We start from the raw sequence: 17,182 nt of genomic DNA, 5'->3' as shown, positions 1-17,182 counted from the left end.
AATCCCTGGTCTCAAAACCGGACCTTCATCTGACTGTAGACTGGCGCTTGATTTGATGAGTGGTGGTATCCCTAGTGTGAACGATAAGCTCGTGCCTTACGGTGACCTTGCGGTCATAAGAGGCAACATCCGGCCTTGATAGGGCATGTTGACCCGAATCCCCAGAGAAAACAGCATTTGTGCTAGTAGCCATTCGAATATCGGTGTGTGAGAGCTTCAGAGCTGCAAAACAGGCCCAGAATATCACATAGCACCGTAGACCAATTAGCACTTTCCGTTGGGGTAGCGGGAACGAACCGTGAACTACTAGGTGCCTCCCACCCTCACTGAGAGACGGTGACAACTGGAAGTAGTCATTTAGGCCATGCGACATCCTGTCAAGTCAGACCATCCGACGGCAAATAACTCGCGAGTTGTACGCAGTGAATTAGACCCAGAATCTAGAAGTCTATCAGTCGAGCGAGATTCAGCCGGAGATTTTGACTGATATAGTAGTGATGATGGTGCACTAAGGTATGTCTTGTGTTGAGTTTAAAAATAGGTACAGGCTCTTTACGTAAGAAAGGTTGAAACAGACAAGGGTGAAACTCTTCCAAAATTTGGTCAGGTGCTGCTACATCAGCAATAGTGCAATCATGACTGGCTCGCAGAGTGAAGTACGTAGGTAGTGGCATCGACTGGCTAACTTATCGGCGATTTGCAGCAATCAGTGATGGGCCTCGCAGAGGGTTGAAACTTGAAGGTACAAATTCTGTTCCCGAAGCTAAAGGCTCGGGTGGGACTCAATAGTGAATACGACACAGAAGTGCACTTGACTGCATGGCATGTCTAAGATCGTGTATTCCACCCACGGGTCGGTGTAGTAGCTGGAAAGGAGATGCTGTGATACGGCAGTGTTCATTTCTATGGCAGCATGAAGAGGAAGCGGTACACTGATATATACGTAAAGAAAGTTATCCACACGCCAATTCATCCTAGACCCTGTTCAATGACCTTATCAGCACAGCTGAGCTGTGGGGTGAAAGGGAAGCTCAGGGCTGCTGCAATGCGCCTGGTAAATCCCGGAGGCTGGTGGAGCAGGTGACCTGAGAGCCTATCGGGCAGTGGAGACTTGATGCCTGAGGCATAAACACCCGGCGCTAACCAGCGCACTTGCCGTAGCGACTGGACAATCATTGATGAGATTGACTGACTTAAAATTTGGGGGCTGAATGTCGTGAAGTGTGGAACTTGATTTGGTGCCCAAGAAAGACAACTTGAAAGACAACAACAGCACACTGGCAACTAGACTAACCAACTGTCAGATCTACACTCTAGTTACAGCCTGGCTAACACCTCATTAGACTGTTAGACTGAGCACTAACTAATTAATCCACTCCTAAGTCCGTCTCCCCCGACTACGGTACCTACTAGAACTAGCCTGTTCTACCTAAATTCACCACCATCACCACCACCACCTCAAATCACCACTAACTTCCCACCACCAACTAACTACCACCGGACCCCTCATCTTGTGAGAAAGAGGCTGGCTCCTTGGCTATACTTATCTATCCTGCCTTAGACACTCGTTCTGCCCTCGTGCTTCCTATCCTTTCTATCCTGCCTCCTCTCCCTCCTTTTCTCGACCCCTCTCCCTTTTTCTCTTTTTGTACGGCCTCTTTTGGGTCTCGTTTCCCAAATCCGACTTTCGACCGTCTCTCCGCTCGTTCCCCTTACACAAATCCTCTGAGACAGTTTTCGGGTCCTCTTCCCCGTTTCCTTGCTCCCTGCGTCTGCTCGTTGCACTTAAACCGGCACATTTCCCGGCTCAACCACTGCTGGCCCTGAACCGAGCCTCCTCGGAGCTTCCTTGTCTGCTGCACTCATGCAGTCCACCTCCAGCACCTCTCGCTCCCAGCAGCGAAGTCCCTCCGGCCAACATTTTCCCTCCGGTTCGGGAAGCAGTGTCGAGTCCACTATGGCTTCTGCGCCCCGCAGCTCGTCTAGCTCAACACGTTCTCAGTCCTCATCGAAAACTGTAGTGGTAAGTCGCGCCGCTGCTGGTCACCGCCCCTTATTGTTGCTCCACAAATGTTCCGGTCTGACCTCGTGGTGCTGATGATCCCCGTCAGCCCGAAAGACAGATCAACCAAATTGAGAAAAGTGTCACGCATCTGTTAGTGGCCACGAAACAACTGCTCGAAACCTTGACACAATGGTCCCGGCGACAGGCATCGGAGAACGAGGTCTCCGATGTCTACGTGCGGTTGGGCTACGAATTCAACCTGGCCTGTCGCGCATTCAACGCTATCGGAGTCGACACCTCAGATCTTGGCCCTGTACCAGACCTCCTCCGCACCATCCTTGAAGATACCCTTAGTCAAGATGCATCTCCACAAGCCCTCGATCGCTACCTCCCCCGCATCCGTGACATCATCATCAATCTCCTACATGGACTCAAAAAGAAGCAAGCTCGTTTACGGTCTCGGCAGCAAAAGGAGGAAAGTAGACCTCTGCCCGGTCGACAGGCAAGTGCTGGAAGTGCTGCAGCTACACAGGCGGCCATGAACCAGGCGTATGAGGAAACTGCGTCTACGGTGACCTCCCCGAAGCGATCAACCCGTCGCTACGGAAGCAATGGCTCTGCGGAGGATGCCACGGCGCGAACATCATCAACTATAGGAGCGGATGCGCGAGGCTCAAGCTTTTCCGAACGCGAGGCCTCCAGAAGAGAGACACAGAGTATCTTATCTCAATCCTCTCACACAGATAGCGCAACACCCTCGAAGGCTCCCGTGGCTTCATCCACTACGGCCTCGTACCCCGCACCGCCCCCTCCTCCAAAGCAGGACGATGCACTGGGTGCTTTGCAGAGAAGTGGTGAACTGGAGCGCCGTGCGTCTCGACGATTTTCTGCATATCAGATACAAAAGCACTTGGGCGGCTCATCAAATGGAGTTCGCGTACTTCCGTCTCAAAATTCTCCCATTCCAAACCGTGGTCGGGATGTGCGTGAATCTCTCAATGCTGTGCGCTTGCGTGGATCTGTTCATGGACGACAACGATCGACCAACCGGTTGACGGACCTGAAAGGCGCCGCGGCGCAGACACCTTCGAAGGTACCCAGTATCGAAGAGGAGCGCCCAAAGTCCCACGCAGAAGCTCGTGCACAGTCACCCGTGGAAGCCGCTGCAACCACCAAAGACACGGCTCCGGTACGCCCTGAGGACGACGTAGCAGATCCTTCTGTGACTGGACGACAGCCAGAACTCCCTCAACCTCCAGATGAACCAACCCTCGCCGAGGCATTTGAGCCGACAAAGGAACCGACAGGACCAGCTCTACCTGGCACTCCCAAATCAGAGCGACGCCCTCCGTCTGCAACTACCGCCACCCCGCCGCAATCGTCTCAATATTCTCCAGAACAGCAAACTCCAGGCAAGGAGCTCACCTTGTTTCTGCAATACAGGAGTAAAATCAAGAAATTTGTCCTTCCTGAAGGCTATTCTGGCCTGACCATTGGGCGCCTTCAGTTGGCTTTCATCGAGAAGTTTGCCTGGAATACTCACAACAATGGAGTCGATTTACCGGAGATTTATATCCAGGATCCCGTTTCTGGCGTACGCCACGAACTGGAGGACTTGGGTGACGTCAAGGACCGATCTGTTTTGGTGCTCAATGTTGACATTCTGGATGAAGTCAAGAAGCATTTCGATGATGAGTTTGGTGGAGTTCGTCGTTTGATTGAAGGCGTCAAGGGTGCTCTTGAAGGCCAAGAGAGCATGATGCAGCGTGTTTCGGAGCGCCAGCTGGAGGCGGCGAAAGAAATGGCTCGCTTAGCCGCCGCACCTCCCGCGCCTGGCCTAGCCACCTCGAATCTCGCTGACAGCCGTAAGGGCCCTATCACAGGAAGCGACAGCCAAGTTGCAGAACTTCAGAGCTTGAGACGCGATCTCGCCGTTTTGCGCCAAACGTATTCCAACTTCTCTTCAGACATTGCCAGCTCGATGAACGCGATTCGTACCAAGGCAGGCAGCCTGAAGACTGTCGCTGCAGATGTTTCTGTGCCATCCTATGAAGGCGATGCTGGTCGTGTGCGCGTGAATGCTGGCAAGAAGGAGCTTGCTGAAGAATCCGAACGCCTCGTGGCCCGGGTAGACGATCTTCAGGATCTCGTTGAGGATCTTCGCAAGGATGTGGTGAGCCGTGGTGTTCGTCCCCTTCCAAGGCAACTCGAGACTGTCAGCAAGGATATCAGTGCCGTTACCAAGGAAATCAAGAAGATGCAAGAATTCCTCAAGCGGGAGAAGCCCGTGTGGACCAAAATCTGGGAGAAGGAACTTCAGCTGGTTTGCGAGGAACGGGATCAGCTCACTATGCAAGAAGATCTCGCAGCTGATCTTCAAGACGATTTGGAAAAAGCTGCTCAGACTTTTGCCCTTGTTGAACAGGCGACTAAGCAGCAAGCCATGCAGAATACCACCGGTGGTCCTGCGCTGCGTCATACTTCACGCAATGTGGTGATTGATCCTGCAGTCGACCCGGTGAAAGCCAAGGACAGCGTTCTTGGAGAGGTGCGTGCTCTGCAACCCAACCATGAATCTCGGTTAGAAGCGATTGAGAGGGCAGAGAAGGCTCGCCAGAAAGAGCTTGAGACTCGTCGAGTTGGCAAGTTCCAAAAAGAACTCGGTGCATTTGTTGAGGAGGGCAAGCTGAAGAAGAGTGGAGGCGTGGAAGAGGCTGAAAGACTTCGTCGCGCTAAGGATGAACGTATTCGCAAGGAGGTCTGGGAGAGACAACAGGCGCGCGCAGCCGAGTTAGCAAAAGCTGAAGCTGAAGCAGCGGCAGCGCAAGCGGAATCGGCTGAGCAGCCTGAGGAGGATGCTGAAGTGAAGTCCGACACAGAAAGTCAGGAAAACCCTGCGGAGGAGATTGCAGCCACGGAGGGGACCTTTCTTCAAGAAAAGAATGCTGCTTCTGAAGACGACGACGACGAGGGAGAAGAGGAGCAGAGTGCACCGAGCTCGGAGGTTGAGAAGAACGACGAGAGTGACAAGCAGGAGGAACCTATCAACGATGCTCATCGTCCCGATTCTGGCCCCTAGGAACTAGCGCTGGTTGGCCAGCCTGCGGTCAACATAATCAGCTGCATTCTCATTTTTTTCATCATATACATCCTACACTTTGCTTGACTCGCTTGGATTGCACTCTTTTTGACGTCTCCTTTGTGTGTTTTGGCCTATACCTGCACTCTCACTATCATACCTTTCCCTTTACCTGTTTTGCTTGACTCGTCCCACTTGGCTCCGCCCACTGATTGCTGCGTATTCGAGAAACCTTGCGCGTTCGTGTATTGATACCCTGCCAGCTTGTGGCGCGTTATGACATTGATGTTACAGGGGAGGATTGGTGTTTCTTGTCTTACATTGCTCCGCCAGCCTCGGGCGAAAGATGGATCAAGCATGTGGAGTAGTCTTTGCATTTTGTACATTCTTAGAGAAATTGATGGCATTTCGAATGTTGCTAATGGCGGAGAATACATTGGCCAAACCATCGTGATTTTCTTGTCAAGTGCAGGATATTCATATGCTCATCATACCGTATCCTCTAAATCGGCCATAGATGACATAGGCTGCTGCCCAAGTGGCCCGAAACGTCCGTTCTCCATCTATCAATGGCTCATGGACGGCTTTGCCACTGCCTTGGACTAGCCAGTGTAAAATGCACTGCTAGTTCCGGGCCGAACCTTAAGATGAGCCGGCTAGCTCGTTGAGGTTAGGTAAGACTGCAGCCATCCTTGTTTGCTACCGGCGCGGCAGATAACTTCATCGTTAACTCTACCTACCTTGAATCTTGAGCTTACCTATCAGATGAATCAAGATATCACCACTACTGGGATCGGCGATGCCACAATACATTACCCCAACGAGTGTGATTTGATGAACACCAGAAGGTCGATGCAACTTGGATCCAGTATTCCACCATAATATGAGATCATCCGCAAGAAGCCAGGTTCAAACTGCCTTTAGACCTTTTCGACAGAGGCAGATCGCCTCTTACTATAGTCACCTGCTTGGCGAAACATTAAAGGACCTATCATTGCTACATCCTTCAGTCATAGCCCGGCGGGAGAATGTATCTGCTGTTAGTGTTGAGCTCAAAATGGAGCGAGACATCTCTTTACAAAGACATGAAGCCACTACATGCTATCTCTTCTAACTTAAGGAGAAGGCCTTACATAATGCCCTCCATTATCTTCAACAAAGGAGTTCAGTCGCACCTTGAAAGAGATTTCGTCTCTCCTTTTGTAATCTCAGCCTAAGGAGAATCAATGACATGAGCGGCCCCTGGCATCCAAGACAGGAAATTCGGTAGACCTTATAATTTCGGCGATAAGGCCGATGCTGACCTACTTGCGAGTTCTGTCAGGGGCTATGCATATTGCAGATCGCGATATTATCATTCGACGAAGATCATGCAAGGGCTCGTTGTACACCATCATGTTGTTTCAAGGGCTTACGCAAGTGGCTTCACAAGAATGTACATCATTGGAGGTTTCAGATTCATCCTGCAACACAGTTTGTTCCTGCTCGAATTTCCCGATCAGATCAATTGATACAAGTATGTCAAATGTCTTCTTTCGCACTCGGTCGATGAACGTACTCTTTCTATCGAATATTCACAATGGAGGATAAAGCTTACCGAGTCGCTCAAGAGGAAGAGAAGCAAGATTCCCTCGTGCAGTACAGCCAGTCTACGGTCATCATCGATTTTGAATCAGACGAACATCCGCACAGATGGCCAAGATTTCGAAAATGGGTTGTCTTGTTCACTCTAATCCCCCCAACTTTCCTGATGCCGTTGTCATCCACAATCATTGCGCCAGCTGTAGACACAATCTCGACTGATTTAAATGTCACGTCCACGTCAACAGGCCCATTGGCAGTGTCACTGTTCTTGATCACTTATAGTATGGGGCCTCTGCTATTAGGTCCCCTCAGTGAGCTCGTGGGACGTGTACCTGTTCTACAAGGAGGAAATACATTCTTTCTTGTCTTTAATTTGGCTGGCGGATTTGCACGAAACTTTCCTCAGTTGCTTGCCTTCCGATTACTGAGCGGACTTGGTGCGAGCGCAACTCTGGCGGTATTCCCTCTTTTCCCCTTTTCATCTTCACAGGGCATCCATGCACTAACAGCGTGAGCCAGGTTGGATCAAGCACAATAGGCGACTGCTTCCGTCCCGAGGAGCGCGGTCTCAGCATTGCACTTCTAAATATGGGCCCGGTTCTGGGATCCTGTCTTGGTCCGATAGCTGGGGCCTATATCACCGACTACACGAGCTGGCGATGGGCGTTCCATGCTACTTCTATCTTCGCTGGCGTCACCATCCTGGTTGGGACTTGTCTATCCAAAGAGACATATGCACCGGTTCTTCTTCGACGCAAGAAAGACCATCTGCAGTCTTTGCAGCGACATAAAGACGCAATGCTTCGCACCCGCTTCGACATGGATGACGCCAATAAGCCTGACAATGAGACCCTGGTTCACCTCTACAAACGCACCCTCCTGCGCTCCATTCACTTGCTTCTTACCCAACCGATTGTTCAGGCATTAGCTCTTTATTATGGTTACCTCTACGGTCTGGTCTACCTTGTTCTCTCGACTTTCTCTACATTGTGGACCACGCAATATCACATGTCTACTAGCCGGGGCAGTCTCAACTATTTCGCCCCATGCATAGGCTACCTTCTCGGTGCCCAGACCTGTGCTGTTGTTGCCGATAAAATCTACTGTTTTCTAAAGCGGCGCCAACAACTGCAACAGCTGCAGCTGCAGCAACAGCAGGATTCGCATGCCCCCACCGCCAATTCTGACGGCTTGGAAGAGAAACACACTCCCAACCAGAAATCCAAAAAGCGTAACCCTGAATTCCGCCTCCCGCTGATGATTCCTGCCAGCCTTCTCATTCCAGCCGGTCTGATCGTTTACGGGTGGACCGCTGAGGCTCATACACACTGGATCTTTCCAGATCTCGGCATTGCCCTGCCCTTAATGGGCGCCACAATTATTTTCCAGTGCACCAACGCCTACCTCCTCGAGACGTACAGTGTCTACGCGGCCAGCGCCAACGGTGGTGTATACATCCTGCGGGGGCTTACGGGCTTCGGGTTTCCTCTGTTTAGTCCGCCCATGTACCGCGCGCTGGGGTATGGTTGGGGGAATTCTGTTCTGGCATTCACGGCGCTGGTTATCGGGTGTCCCATTCCGTGGTTTCTGTGGAGGTATGGCGAGGCGTTGAGACGGAGGAGCAGCTGGGCTGAGCAATAATGGTTTCCTTGACGATCTCGCTTGATGATATCTTGCTCGATCGAGCAAGTAGTGGAGTTGGATTGCTCAGGATGTATAATTAGACCTGTTCCCTGTCATATATACGTATTCGATGAGAGTGGAAGTAATACTATTATTGATCTGGTAAATTGATCACGTGTGATAGCTAGTCAGGTCATAGGAAGGGGCCCCCAGAATGACCAACCATCGCATTATCATATCGGTTCATGTTTGTATAGCATTTTTTCTCTCCCAAGCGACAGCCAGCCCCTCCAACTTCTCCCAATTCTCAGTTTTCACCTTCATGTTGTGCAGCCACAGAAAGTTCAAGATGACAATTTCAAGAACGAAACCCACCCCTCCCTGCCACCCCTGCTTCGTAATAAGACACGCAGCAGACGCGGCTCTCCGCCATCCCTGGGCAAGGCACATACCAGGGAGTCCTCCACGTGATGACGAGCATCTACATGCAGCCAAGATGACTGCCTGCTGTGAATTGTACTGTGGGGTGTGAGATACACATATACCCCCAAGGAAGGGTCTGCGCTAAAGAGCATCTCATCGAAGCAAATCCTCTCGATCCAGCCAAATCAGCTGATCCGCACCCCTTGCAGTTCAAAGGCTCACAATTTCGAACACTCGTCGCCTTCAATATCTCCGCGTGCGGACAGAGAATCGTCTTGACCATTGCCTTCGCGCATGCGCAGTGAACTGGCCGACAGCATCCTATTGACACCTTGGAGTTCAATGTTTCCACCATTGTGGCTTATGTTAATTGACCGTGCCAAGGAGCCAAATATGTATGTCGAAGCAGATCATCTCGGACGGCCTCAGGGGGGTGTCAACCACGCAAGCCTCTTCCTAAAATGACCGCCTCGGTATGATGGAGAGAGCAATGATGATACACGCTTCTTGACTCTACGTCAACCTTTCTTGAAACTAAGAGCCGTCGATGGCTTGCACTTCCGCCGGGTGGCGCTTCCCCTGACAACGCTGACGAAGCCACCATGCAAGGGGCCTCCCCAATCGCTTGCTACCGCTAGACGCGATTTCATCATTGGCAATAGACAACTGCATAGACTTTCAACGCTGCATCAGAACATTTGCTTTTCTCCCGCTCTCATTACGTACATTGAAAATCCTAGTCGGCCAACGCCCTTGATGAGTGCTTTACAGTTCTCAAGGATGATCGGCACGGAATTTAGTGGATGTACCTATAACCAAGCTTACGTTGACTGAACCAAATGGATGCAAAACCCTTGGGGAACTATTTATTCTGATGCCGGCCTCTGTGTGTATCGGCGTAGCAGAGAGCCGATTAACAAAATCTTAGCAACACCAGCAACAATGGGCCCCGCGTATGTGGAACTGCATACAACTTCGTTACTCTTACCTTCGTCAGACTGACTTCCAGACTCAAGTCTTAACACGGCTCCCCTCTCCTGGCAAGAAATCAAAGACATTGCGCCTATCGCTCGCCAAGGAGCGGCAGAAGTAAGAGTCGCCCTCGATTTAATAGGACAGGAAGGTTAACCGCGACAAGCAACTATTGCATATCTGGACGAGGCAAAGATATCGTATTGACCCCGAGGCCCTCTGGGGAGATGAAGTAAGTTATTCGCCTTTCGTCAATGGTGTGATTATTTGCTTACTGGTTAGATCGAGTACACTTTGATCAATCTTGATGCAAAAGCATCCAAGGCCACGCTGCTTTTGAGCCAGGAGAATGTTCTGCGCCAATATGAAAAGCATTGCGCAAGAGAGAATGAGTAAGACCATGAGACACTCCCCCTCCGAAAGAACGACAAAAATGACTTTCACTGATGTTACCCAGCAAATCATGGAATGCAGTCTCTTTTCAGCCAGAATGGGGTCGGTATATGATTGAAGCCACTCCCGCGGAGCCATACGGAGGAGAGATTACCGCACTTCTGAAGGTGGAAAATAATATGCGGCTACGGCAAGTCATATTCTACGCCTGCGTTACCAGGCTCTAACATGATCATCTGAGATTAGGCGAGAACTAATTCGACAATGTCTACTACCGGGTCAGCATCCTGTTACTCTCAGTGTCTCGCCTGGTCTTGGTACGCAGGGACAGTTCACAGCCGCAGTGCCGGACGAACCGTGCTCAGGAAATGCTTCGTATGACCGAATATACCATCCAAGTACACGTTATATCATGGCGACAGAGAACCTGATTGCCCGGCGACAAGGACGATTCGAGAGCCACATTCCAGTCTTTATAGACAAGCTGACGGAGCGACCGTTCTATGACGAGACTGTGTCGTACGAGTATTCGTCGCAAAAGTCACCTCCAGCCGACTCGAAAGAGGGGCATATACATCTCGATGGCCCTGAACTCGGGATGGGAAGCTGCTGCATTCAAGTCACGATGCAAGCGCCAAATGAGTCTGAAGCTCGATGGCTACACGATCAGCTCATGGTTTTGGGACCGCTTCTGTTGGCACTGACCGCCGCGACACCTGTTTACAAAGGTTACTTGGTGAACACAGACACGCGTTGGGGACGTCTCTCTGCTTGCCTCGATGATCGCACAACCGAGGAGCTGGCCACAACTGTGAGTGAGGCCCTCTACCACGTGCCATAACGTTACTGACCGTAGCAGCCACCTCGGTATTCCTGGAATCGTACATACATCTCATCAGAGAGACCATTAGATATGGAAAGCAAGTCATCGTCGCAACCGACCGACGAAAGTCTCAAGCAGAGTCTACTAGCTGGCGGGATGGATGAGCCTCTGGCTCATCACTTCGCAACCGTTCTTTCTCGTGATCCTATTATTGTGAGTCGGGAAGATATCGAACAATTCGACGCCAGCGATACGGGTCTCTTCGATATGCTCTACAATAGTGTATGGCAACATGTTCGGCTCAAACCCCCATTGTGCGACTCCGGACCCGGCTGGCGAGTTGAATTTCGGCCCATGGAGGTTCAACTGACAGACCATGACAATGCTGCATTTTCCATATTCATATACCTTCTCTCGCGCGCCATCACCGCCTTCCACCTGAACCTCTACATCCCCATCGACAAATTGAGCGACTCTATGGAGCGAGCTCAGAAGCGCAATGCTGCGCTTGACCAGAAAATCTGGTTTCGTCGTATGGGTTGGTCTGCAGCAAAGCAACAGCCACATACGTGTGAGACATGCACGTCCAACTGCTGCATGAGAGAGAAGATTGGCACGTTGGGAGGCTCGGAAAAGGCTGGCTATGAATTCTCAGCGCAGTACGCTCTGTTATCTATGGATGAAATCGTCAACGGCGAGAACTCGGAGGTTCCATCGGGGTTTCCTGGCTTGATCAACATCGTATGGGCATACCTGCAGTACATGGACACCCCATTGCGAGAGAGAAAGCGACTGAAGCCGTATTTGGATGTGATAAGTAAACGAGCTAGCGGAGAGCTCCCTACCCCGGCGCAGTGGATGAGGTCGGTTGTTATGACACATCCCGAGTACCGGAGAGATAGTCGGGTTGGGGAGAAGATTCGGTTTGATTTATTGCAAGAGATCATAAGCATGGGCGAGTGACCCGTAATTTTAGCATGTACTGGGATAGAAATAACTATATTAGTTGTGATCTGTGATTGCAAGTGCACCGGGTTCAGATATCTTTATGCCAGAATTCCTATTCCTGTCACCTCTGTAAAACGTTGTGTGAACCATGACATTCAGTCCACTGGCTTATTTTGATGTAAACAAATAGTCATATAATATTTTATACTTTAGGAATCATCTTGGTCTTCGAATACCATAGATCAAGTCAACCATGCAGCTAAAGTAGCCCTAGAGATAAACTGTTACTACAGGGACAGTGTTTCGAACCGCCTCGAAGTGAGATGAGGCCGATCTCGCATTTGAGAACAAGTGAATGATACCAGGCACACAAATCTCACTTCGCGTGCCAACAACCTTTTTCTTTATTGCGAGGTGGTGTTAATCTTTCCTCTGTTACCTTTCTCTGATCGCCAGTTTTTACCCTCATTTCTCATCTACCTCCCTCGTTTCATCAACCCTAAGCATCATATTAAACCTGTCACGTCTCGTCGCACCGACCCAAGCTTGATATCACGATCAAGATGCCTCCGATAACAGTCAGCCAGGAAGAGCAGCCCCACGATGAATTCCTCCAAGAACGCTTTGGGAAGTTGTTCGACATCAGCAACGAGGCGCTGGTAGAGCTCGCCCTCAGCGTCCGCAGCAAATACATCACCAACACCCAAGCCACCGCGAAAGTCCTCGAGCACTGGATCGGCACCTACAACCTCATCCACGTCATTGGATTCAGCGACGGACTGAAGTACGTGATCCGCGTGCCTGCAAGCGCCCGCCACGGGCAGATGTCGGAGGCGGCACAGCGAGCCCTGGTCAGCCAGGCGCGGATGATGCGATTCATCAAGAAACGAACCATGATCCCGATGCCGGACGTCTTCGACTTCGACGCGGGATTCGCCAACCCGCTCAAGACGCCCTACATCGTGCTCAGCTACATCCCCGGCCGCATGGTGGCGGAGGCCTGGTTCGACCGGTCCGGCCCCGTGCAACTCGAAGAGAAACGGCTGCGGATCCTGGACAGTGTGGCCGAGGCGATGGCGCAGCTGCGCGGGTTCCAGTTTGAGCAGATCGGGTCGCTCGACGTGGCGGACGAGCGGCTGGGCCAGCTCAACGCGATGGCGCCCTGCTACGAGTGGGAGGAGAACTACCAGGACGACGGTGGCCACGTCTTCCACGTCCAGCAGTGCGGGCCCTTCTCGTCCTCGACCGCGTACCTGCGCCACCGGCTGCAGCGCGTCACCCAGTGGACTGAGATCCCCAGCGACCGTGGCTGCCGCGTGCTGCTCGACCTGATGATCGACTGTCTGCCGCGCTCGACCCGCCGCCGCAGCGACCCCCACGAGTCCTTCGTGCTCAGCGTCCCCGACCTCAGCGCCAAGAACGTCCTCGTCGACGAGCAGGGCGCCGTGACCGGCTTCGTCGACTGGGACGGCGCCCACACCATGCCGCGCTACCTGGGCTACTCCAGCTTCCCCGGCTGGATCACCACCGACCTCAACCCGCTGCACTTCATCTGGGCCGAGGACTTCGAGGAGGCCCCCGGGCTGCTGAAGCAGTACCGGCTGCTGTACAATCGCAAGATGCAGGGCCTGCTGCGTGGCTCCGGCGACGCCAAGTTCGTCCACAAATCCCATATTTACGAGGCGATGCACCTGGCCGTCTGCACTCTACGTCCTCGCCTGGAGATCGTCACCACCCTCGTCGCCAAGGCGTTCCCCACCAACACGGAGGTGGCCATGAATCTCATCATGCTGGCGGGTGAGGGAAGACTGTCGACGCATGATAAGGATCAGTTGACCAGAGGCTTTCAGCTGTTGTTCGCGATCTCTTACTGACTTGCTGGTGGGCGATTTGCGTGATCTGACATGAATGTGGATTGAACACGATAGGCAGGGAATGGAAATATGCTCTAAGGTGGCAGGCAGCATGTAGTCCGTATCTGGCAGGATATCAGATGGGTTGGATGTACCTTACTCCATGTGAAATAGCATGGCTCTCATTGACTACTGCAATGCAATGTGACATCAACGGTGGTTTTTGCTTTTTGGTAGGGGGTTTGATATCCCTGTCACCTTTTTCAAATGGGGAGGGAATTCCATGTCACGGGTTCGGAATGTAACCCCCTCAGTTTCCCCATCTGATATGATGTCAACTTGCAACATCAAACAAACTTCCATCCCTAACTTTTCCAGCATCATGCTCATTTACCAATGCTTGTACTAACTATATCCCTCGCACTGCTGCCTCTTCTGGCTATATACTTGTGGCAATGGCTTCGATATCTGCGATTCCACCAGCATGCCTCCTGGCCGCAGCTTCCTCCCTCCCTGGTCTGGGGACACATGAAAGCACTGAACGAGTTCGTTAGTCGTGGGGAGCGTCGCAGACATGTCGGTATGTTACCTTTCTGACACCTAGAATATCGTACTCGATCTAACAAATGCAGACCATGTATTCGGGGAGGTGCAGCAATACCTGGGCAATCCGCCGCTGTATCTTCTCGACCTCCGCCCGGTGGTGGGCGTCCTGGGGATTGTCTGCAACCATGAAGTCGCCGAGCAAATCTCCCGAAGCACCAAGGGCTTTCCCTATAGTATGCGCAAATCCCCAACCATGAAATCGCTGGAGCCGTTACTGGGGCCCCATTCCGTGATTACCGCGGAGGTTTGTGCGCACCCTTCTTAGTGTGTGTGTGTGTGTGTGTGTGTGTGTGTGAAAATCGACCACTGATAAAAAATATTCCATGCCTCAGGGCGAGCAGTGGAAAGCGTTGCGCAAGCGATACAATCCGGGCTTTGCGCCGCAGCATCTCCTCACGCTGCTACCTTGCATCGTTGACAAAGCACGAATCTTCATCCAGTGTCTGGATGAGTACGCACGGACGGGGGAGGAGTTTTCCCTCGAGGACCGCTGCACCAGTTTGACGCTTGATATCATCGGTATTGTTGTCTATTGTGGAATCTCTCCTCTACACCAACGTGAGATGTCTAATTGTCTTGCTTCTAGGAGCCGCAACAATGGACACCGACCTGGACGCCCAGCTCCCCGCCCACCAACAAAGCCAACTCGCCCGCCTCTACCGCCAGCTACTAGCCACCTACCGTCGCGACAGCAACGTCAGCAAATTCCGCCTCACCTGGCTCCTCGGCCCGTTCATCCTCCTCCGCCGCAGGTATCTCGTCCAACAGATCGACGCCCTCCTGCAAGCCCACATCGAGACGAAGTTCACCGAGCTTCGGACGACTACGACCGACAAAAGATCCTCCTCCTCTTCATCCAGAAGTATCCTCGCCCTCAGCCTCCACGACACCGACCACCTCACTCCGCAGATCATCCGCGAAACCGCCGACCAGCTCAAATCCTTCCTGTTTGCCGGCCACGACACCACCAGCATCCTCCTGCAGTGGATCTTCTACGAACTCAGCCGCACCCCGCGCGTGCTGAAAGCGGTCCGTCGCGAGCTCGACGCGCTCTTCGGGAAGGAGACCTCCTCCGCCCCCGCCAGGGTGGCGGAGATGCTGCTCGCCGGGGGGGACGAGTATCTGTCGCAGATGACGTATACCGCTGCGGTCATCAAGGAGGTCCTCCGGTTACATCCCCCCTCCGGCTCGGCGCGGTATATGCCCCCCGGGACGGGGTTCACGGTGACCCTCCCCGATGGGCGGACCATGTGTCTCGATGGGGTGGTCATGTACAACTGTGCGACGCTGGTGCAGCGCGACGAGGCGGTTTATGGGCCGACGAGAGAGGAGTTCTGGCCGGAGCGGTGGTTGGAGGGGAGCGCGGCTGGTGAGGAAGGTGCCAGACGTGGCGGTGGCGCTTTTCTGGACGATAGTGGGAAGAAGGTTGCGGGTGGTGAGCAGATTCCCGTCAGTGCGTGGCGGCCATTTGAGCGTGGGCCCCGCAATTGTATTGGACAGGGGTTGGTCAATATCGAGGCCCGAGTCATTCTGGCCTGCACTGTGCGGCGATTCGATTTCGAGAAAGTCGGGCTGGGCGCGCTTGTGAGGGATGCTGGGGGTCGGCCGGTGCTTGGTGCAAAGGGGCAGTTTGAAGTACTGGAGGAATTGTTTAATGTGAGTTTTGCCTTCTTCTTGCTCTTGCTGGTTGGTGGTGATTGGGGTTGTGTGCATAGGATATGTTGGCTGACGCGACGTTCTCTAGACGATGCAGGTTACTGCTAAACCGGTGGATGGGACGAGGATGAAAGTTAGGTTTGCCTCTGGGAGTTAAGGGTGATGTTGTTGGGAAGCAGTTTTCCAAAGGGAATATAGCACGAGGGGTGATTTATACCCAGGCCGATATATTTGAAGGCTGAGTGTAGAAATCAGGCCGTAATGGACGGGGCAACGTGACAGTCTCGCTTGCACAGCACTGAAAGCTGGTCGGCAACACCCCTGGTCTGATCCCTCGCCATGTAGCAAATAGCGGACAGCAAGAGGTAATTATGGACCGAGAGATCATCTAAAGCATTTTTGAGATCAACCATCTCATCAAATCGCTCTGGAGCGAAAACACGTCCTCTCAATCTGGTTTCCTTTTCACAGTCACACAGAGCGATTGCCTGACTGATATCCCTTGGATGATCCATACCTTCATACTACTCAGCTATACAACAATCACTCTTGCAATCATTTACTATGCCTCGCATCATGATGCCTTAGACGATGAGGGGCGTGAATGGCTATGCGAAGCGGATCCCTGTCTGTTTCCTTCCTTTATTTGTCGTTGTATCTCCTTCTTTCTGGGCTCTCCCGGGTGCTGCCCCTATCGCCAAGATCCGAAATCTTATAAGAATTGTCTCAATATTCACGCCGTGTCCTGTGGATAGTATATCTTGGCAGAGGGTAGCAGTACGGAGCTCTTGACAGATTCGGATTCTACTCCGCATTCAAGGAGGAATCCGGGTTGGTCGACCTTCCAGTAAGGTAGGCATTTGCTTGCCGAACTCGTCGGTTAAGAGTACGAATTCATTAGCTGACCACTTCACATCATCCACTTCGCTCCAAACCCAGTCTCCCATACTCTACACACAGCCATGGTCACCGAGGTAGATGCAAGCAATGCACCTCATCAGACAACGAGTCCAACCCAACCGTCTCGTTCGTTTAGAATAGCACCTGCAATGTGGTCGCTCACGAGATGTGGTACATCATTTGGTTGAGTGTCCATCTCTGAATGAATTCAGCCTCCTTGGTCAATCTGAGATTGTGGTTCAATTCTGCGATGCACAGAGTCATGATAGTATCAGCTGGATTAGATGAACTGTGCCATAGATCTATAGTCAGTATCG

General features: G+C 52.2%; 5 protein-coding genes across 5 annotated transcripts; all 5 read left to right on the top strand.

Annotated features, from left to right (window-relative positions):
* Positions 1-1,864: 1,864 nt before the first annotated feature.
* ASPACDRAFT_10988 (formin-mediated actin nucleation enhancer) lies at positions 1,865-5,009 on the top strand (the record flags this gene model as incomplete). The annotated part of the gene is made up of 2 exons (XM_020195428.1): positions 1,865-2,023; positions 2,112-5,009. Coding segments are annotated over 2 exons (3,057 nt in total), but the record flags the coding sequence as incomplete, so codon positions are not given.
* Positions 5,010-6,517: 1,508 nt separating this feature from the next.
* Positions 6,518-8,309, top strand: ASPACDRAFT_1880798 (uncharacterized protein; the record flags this gene model as incomplete). The annotated part of the gene is made up of 3 exons (XM_020198217.1): positions 6,518-6,557; positions 6,761-7,125; positions 7,188-8,309. The coding sequence occupies 3 exons, from the start codon at positions 6,518-6,520 to the stop codon at positions 8,307-8,309; spliced, it is 1,527 nt and encodes a 508-aa protein (XP_020056822.1).
* A 1,306-nt stretch (positions 8,310-9,615) lies between these two features.
* On the top strand, positions 9,616-11,889 carry ASPACDRAFT_118805 (glutamate--cysteine ligase). Its single transcript, XM_020196202.1, has 7 exons — positions 9,616-9,667; positions 9,731-9,803; positions 9,853-9,918; positions 9,969-10,078; positions 10,144-10,269; positions 10,326-10,890; positions 10,939-11,889. The coding sequence occupies exons 1-7, from the start codon at positions 9,657-9,659 to the stop codon at positions 11,863-11,865; spliced, it is 1,878 nt and encodes a 625-aa protein (XP_020056821.1). The 5' UTR covers positions 9,616-9,656; the 3' UTR covers positions 11,866-11,889.
* A 524-nt stretch (positions 11,890-12,413) lies between these two features.
* Positions 12,414-13,724, top strand: ASPACDRAFT_28292 (aminoglycoside phosphotransferase family protein; the record flags this gene model as incomplete). Its single annotated transcript, XM_020199553.1, has 2 exons — positions 12,414-12,971; positions 13,041-13,724. 2 exons carry the CDS (start codon positions 12,414-12,416, stop codon positions 13,722-13,724), a joined length of 1,242 nt encoding a protein of 413 aa, XP_020056820.1.
* Positions 13,725-14,099: 375 nt separating this feature from the next.
* ASPACDRAFT_78428 (cytochrome P450) lies at positions 14,100-16,122 on the top strand (the record flags this gene model as incomplete). The annotated part of the gene is made up of 5 exons (XM_020205175.1): positions 14,100-14,283; positions 14,336-14,553; positions 14,642-14,828; positions 14,896-15,965; positions 16,054-16,122. 5 exons carry the CDS (start codon positions 14,100-14,102, stop codon positions 16,120-16,122), a joined length of 1,728 nt encoding a protein of 575 aa, XP_020056819.1.
* Between the last annotated feature and the right edge of the window lie 1,060 nt (positions 16,123-17,182).

The sequence above is a fragment of the Aspergillus aculeatus genome (assembly GCF_001890905.1).
Source record: "Aspergillus aculeatus ATCC 16872 unplaced genomic scaffold ASPACscaffold_7, whole genome shotgun sequence".
NCBI lineage: Eukaryota > Fungi > Ascomycota > Eurotiomycetes > Eurotiales > Aspergillaceae > Aspergillus > Aspergillus aculeatus.
The sequence above is the reverse complement of the archived record's forward strand: the minus strand, read 5'-3'. Positions and strand labels throughout refer to the sequence as shown.

Bases quoted from the DNA above. Each gene is read 5' to 3' on its own strand.
- ASPACDRAFT_118805 (XM_020196202.1), top strand. The intron at 10,079-10,143 runs GTAAGACCATGA...GATGTTACCCAG, and splicing joins CATTGCGCAAGAGAGAATGA to CAAATCATGGAATGCAGTCT. The intron at 10,270-10,325 runs GCAAGTCATATT...ATCTGAGATTAG, and splicing joins GAAAATAATATGCGGCTACG to GCGAGAACTAATTCGACAAT.